This window comes from Octopus bimaculoides, chromosome 9, assembly GCF_046866305.1.
Source record: "Octopus bimaculoides isolate indiv1 chromosome 9, ASM4686630v1, whole genome shotgun sequence".
Taxonomy (NCBI): domain Eukaryota; kingdom Metazoa; phylum Mollusca; class Cephalopoda; order Octopoda; family Octopodidae; genus Octopus; species Octopus bimaculoides.
The window spans coordinates 85,779,736-85,785,185 of record NC_142936.1 but is presented as its reverse complement, the minus strand read 5'-3'; the positions used below and the strand labels follow the sequence as shown (position 1 = coordinate 85,785,185).

Genomic DNA, 5,450 nt, shown 5'->3' with positions numbered 1-5,450 from the left:
TTCTAGGCAAAGTGTAAATCGAGAGAAATGAGGTCAATACATTTATCGCAGAATTTAAAAGTAAGGAAACTAAAGAATGAAAATAATGGTGTTACATTTTGAATCACAATCATTTGAATAATCAATAGATTTTTTTTACCAATCAGCATGATGGAATATACATCCCGTTGTCGCTGTCCTGTAGGCTTTTGCAGCTCATTGAAGACTCTACATCGAAATTCTTCTCGATTAAGTAGAGTTATCCCAACGGAGGAAGCCATAGCGTTACTTTGTTTTGACTTTCTCATATTGTTTTCTTGGCAGGTAATCTGAGGTGATTGTCATTGAATCCGCCAACTGAATGGCCGTTGGCCTACAAGGATCTCATCCAGCCTTCGACAAATCTTATTAGTCCTGCTGAAGGTCTAGATACCCCACTCACGTGAGTAGCAAGTTACTCAAGTGAAGGGGCCGGTTTAGTCGCCGACCACCCGATCATGAATAAATTTTTCTTCGTAAGTTATTTAACAGATATACAGTGAAATATATATTTACTTCACCTTACAAAATCTTGGTCTATAATACAGCAACAATTAACAATGAAAAACTAGTGCAACAACCGACCGTTTTTAATTTCAGTTCCCTCTCTCATGACCGATCCTCGTTCATTGTATTTAACAGACTAAATTCTGATATGTAAACTAGTATCATTTTTCGGGGATACATTTATAACTAGTCCGAAGAAATGATAAGGATGTATTTAATTTAATATTCGTATGAGTTTACATAATTCATTATATGTATAACCCATCTTGATTGGTAAAAAATTGAAACGATCTTTACTTATTAAAATATAATAATGTCATTCCATTCTCACTTACTTTGTATATACATATACTTTATATATATGTATATATTTTGTTATCATTTGCTGCCGAATGTAACTGCGCTGGCGCGGTGGATTTGAAAATTATAATGTATACGTATGTAGCACGTGCATTTTCGGTGCTGCACAAATATGCATTAATTTTAGCGCCCTTACTGAAGAAGCACGGATGGCAAATTAATTTATTTGCACATTGATGCAGAAACTCGAGTCTAAGGGTAACTACAATAATATTTTTATTTTCATTCCCTTTGCAATTACTCGTATTAACTGTCCCTTATAGCATGTAAGGTGTCCTATTAAAGGTAATCTCTTGTATGTATAAGTACGTAAATTATTTGTACACTATTTATATATATTGTGTATATGTATATATATATATATATATATATATATATATATATATATATATATATATATATATATATATATATATATATATATATATATATATATATATATATATATATATATATATATATATATATATATATATATATATATATATATATATATATATATATATATATGTATATGGAGTGGCTGTGTGGTAAGTAGCTTGCTTACCAACCACATGGTTCCGGGTTCAGTCCCACTGCGTGGCACCTTGGGCAAGTGTCTTCTACTTTAGCCTCGGGCCGACCAAAGCTTTGTGAGTGGATTTGGTAGACGGAAACTGAAAGAAGCCCGTCGTATATATGTATGTATATATATGTATATGTGTGTGTTTGTGTGTCTGTGTTTGTCCCCCTAGCATTGCTTGACAACCGATGCTGGTGTGTTTATGTCCCCGTCAATTAGCGGTTCGGCAAAAGAGACCGATAGAATAAGTACTAGGCTTACAAAGAATAAGTCCTGGGGTCGATTTTCTCGACTAAAGGCGGTGCTCCAGCATGGCCGCAGTCAAATGACTGAAACAAATAAAAGAGTAAGGAGTAAAGAGTATACATACATATACATACATATATATATACATATATATATATATATATATATATATATATATATATATATATATATATATATATATATATATATATATATGTAGGTATGTATATATACATATACATTTATCTATATACATATACATACATTCATACATACATATGTATGTATATTTATATACATGTATGTATATATTTTCATACACTCGCACACATATACATATATACAAATATATCTATATATAGATATAGATAGATTGAGAGAGAGAGAGAGAGAGAGAGGGAGAGAGAGAGGGGGGAGCGAGAGAAATAAAAAGAGGCATGTACTTCTAGCATGATTGATATATGTATTTATTAAGAAGCGAAAAGTATAGATTGAATTTTGAAAGAATCAAATCACAATATATATATATATATATATATATATATATATATATATATATATATACGGCTTCAAACAGACCTACACATGTTTCTACTGCATCGATTAGTAAGCATTGCAATTTCAGCCTTAACATAATATCGGTGCAGTTATATGTCTATACACATACATAGGTTCAAGAATACCTGTTTATGGACATGTATGCAAATGTGCATGCACCCCCCCCCACCCCCCGCACACACATATACATGTTAACACAAGAATGAAGCCTTGGAGGCATTTTGGGATTAAAGACATATGTAGTCTCCTCGTGCTGTCGGTGAGACTGGCGTTTGGCTTTCAAGTTTTAAATATGAAACCAACACAGTACATTGCTTCGGGGTTTTGTTATATGAGAAGGCAACGCAGTAAAACTCTCGGACACATTCAATGGAGCACTCTAAGAGGGAATCTTTGGTTATATTCGCTTTTATGGTATATTGGGTATTGTCGTTTACTGGAGTTTTCTTAAAGTAACTGCTTTCTTCTGCGGAAAGAAAGAGAAAGAAATACTGGATTAGAGAAAAAAAAAAACGCAGAGAGAAAATGTTTAACAATATAGTCAATCACTTCAGTAATACTAATTAAATGTGATGCATGTATATATATATGTATGTGTATGTATGTACATATATATGTGTATATGTATGCAAGTATTTATGTGAATATCCAACTGCACATTTATATATATGTGTGTGCGTGTATATATGTATATACACATATATATACATACATATACATATATATATATATATATATATATATATATATATATATATATATATATATATATATATATATATTGATAGAAAAGGTAAGACAACAAAAGAATGAAAGAGACCTCGATATTATATAAATAGAAGAATTTATCTGTAAATAATATGTGACAATTATTCGGTAGCCATGATAAAACTCCGAATTTCGGATGCCGGGGCGGAAACCCACGCCGCCATCTCTTCAGTTATCTGACCATCATTTTCATAGCATTCTTCAATGGCCAGATAACTGAAGAGATAGCGGCGTGGGTTTCGAAACTCGGAGCTTTATCATGGCTTCCGAATAATTGTCACATATTATTACAGATATATATATATATATATATATATATATATATATATATATATATATATATAAACTTACTTGGAAATGGATGCGTGGCGTTCAATCATATAATAATATAAATATACATATATGCACATACTTACATATATATGTATATACGTATGCATATATGAGCACAGGACGTCACAGAACGTAAACAACATGAAATAAGAAATACGAAAACATGGAATACGAACTTTTTTTGCGAACAACGAAAGAAACAAACGGGAAACAAAACAAGTTACATAAACAATGACCCTTCATCAAATATTATCAGACATCCACAACAGACATCGTCATACAACTACAAACAATATCACACAATTGTAATAAACATCACCACACAACCGCATACGATTTCATCATGCGACATTATCAGCCATCTTCGCACAGTTATATCATACAGTTATATCAAACATTACCAGCCAATCGCATTAATATCACCACACAACTACCTCACAGAAACACAACAAACATCATCACACAACTACACCGAACAGCATCACATAATTGCATTAAACATCATCACACAGCCGTATCAAACATCACCGCAACCCCCACACAACCGTCAGAAATTACTATAACCGTAGATACCCACCTGACTTTTGACAACAACACCGGCGTTTCCCCATCACAATACCATGTTTATTTACATTGTAGATTGTGGCTTGTCCAATTTTTGTTTCACAGTTACATGCAACGTTAGGTCCTACACAATAAACAGAGATGCTATCGGTTAATATTGTTTATATTAAAATATATAATTAAAATTACACGCTTAAAAGTGTCATAATGGGCAACAGGCAAACGGAGCTGTATATCTGATGTAGATCTGACGACCAAATTAAGATCATACCAGAAGACCTCCGAAAAACTTCATTCATATCAATTAATACCTGTAAATATTTTACTGGTTAAGTTAACATTGTTTATACGGCAACATATAATGTTTAGAAACGTATGTTTCTTTATAGTTTGAATAATGAGTCGATGAAGAGAAACGAAACCATTTTCCCGAAATATCATGTTGTCCATCGCTATCATTTCTACTATAGGTACAAGGCCTGAAATTTTGGGGGAAAGGATGAAAGCCAAAGTTGACCTGGGTGAAATTTGAACTCAGAACGTAGCAGCAAACGAAATACCGCCAGGTATTTCGCCCGGTGTGCTAACGTTTCTGCCAGCTCGACGCCGTATGTTCTCCATCGATATCAACAACACAACGTATATACACAGAACGAGAGAAAAAAAAGCCAAACTCTTCAAAAATATGTCTCAGCTTGGTTGCAGTCTGATGACTGAAACAAGTAAACGATAAAAGATGGAGGATAACACAAACATTCAATCGAATTGACTTGATCAAATTTTCAAACACACAAGATATTCCGTTAGAAATAAATAATCTCAGACAACCTGGTACAGGACACTTGCATAAAAGTGCCGAAATTTAAATGATCGTATTTTGCTGTAAAATTTCTTCCAGGCGGACGACACACGTATTTCAAGTATTGGGTCATTCTATAAATAATGCGATTTTTTCAATTGCACGAACTAAAAGACGGAGGGGGACGGGATAAACTACCTGCATCAATTTGCTAATAAAGCAGGTTGTAATTTTATCTTGTACTTATTCTTAGTGTAAGTTTTGAAGAGTGCACAGTTCGATTTTAAAAGTTATATTTTCTAAGCTATAATGGAAGTGACAAAGGAGCATATTTTGCTTTATGAGTTCAATAAAGGCAACGATGCAGCGGAAAGTGCGAGGAATAATGCAGTATATGGGGATTAGACAAATATCGAGCTGGAAACTATAGCCTAGAAGACAAGCCTCATCCCAGAAGATCTGTAGAGCTCGACGAGGACGTCCTGCAAACCCTGGTAGAAGAAAATCCCATCGTAATTGTTGAGGAACTAGCAGAGAAACTTGGATTTGGTCATTCAAAAATTCATCGACACCAGCACTAGAAGAAAAACGACCATCTTTGGTTTCAAGACGAAAGGTGTTCTTCTATCAGGATAATGCTCAGTCACATAGCAAGGATGACTTTCCAAAAGCTGGAGCAGTTTGAATAAGAAACGATGCCCCAGCCATCAGATTCGTCGGGACATCTGATTATCA

At 33.7% G+C, this 5,450-nt stretch overlaps 1 protein-coding gene across 1 annotated transcript in view; it reads right to left on the bottom strand.

Moving 5' to 3' along the window:
• Positions 1-2,262: 2,262 nt before the first annotated feature.
• The window catches only part of LOC106879499 (uncharacterized), a 9,398-nt gene continuing 6,210 nt past the window's right edge, over positions 2,263-5,450 (bottom strand). The window contains exons 4-5 of the mRNA XM_089356914.1: positions 3,930-4,040; positions 2,263-2,717 (exon numbers count right to left, since the gene is read on the bottom strand). Of these exons, the coding sequence (XP_089213040.1) occupies positions 2,479-2,717; positions 3,930-4,040 (350 nt within the window). The 3' untranslated portion in view covers positions 2,263-2,478. The remainder of the gene's footprint in view (positions 2,718-3,929; positions 4,041-5,450) is intronic.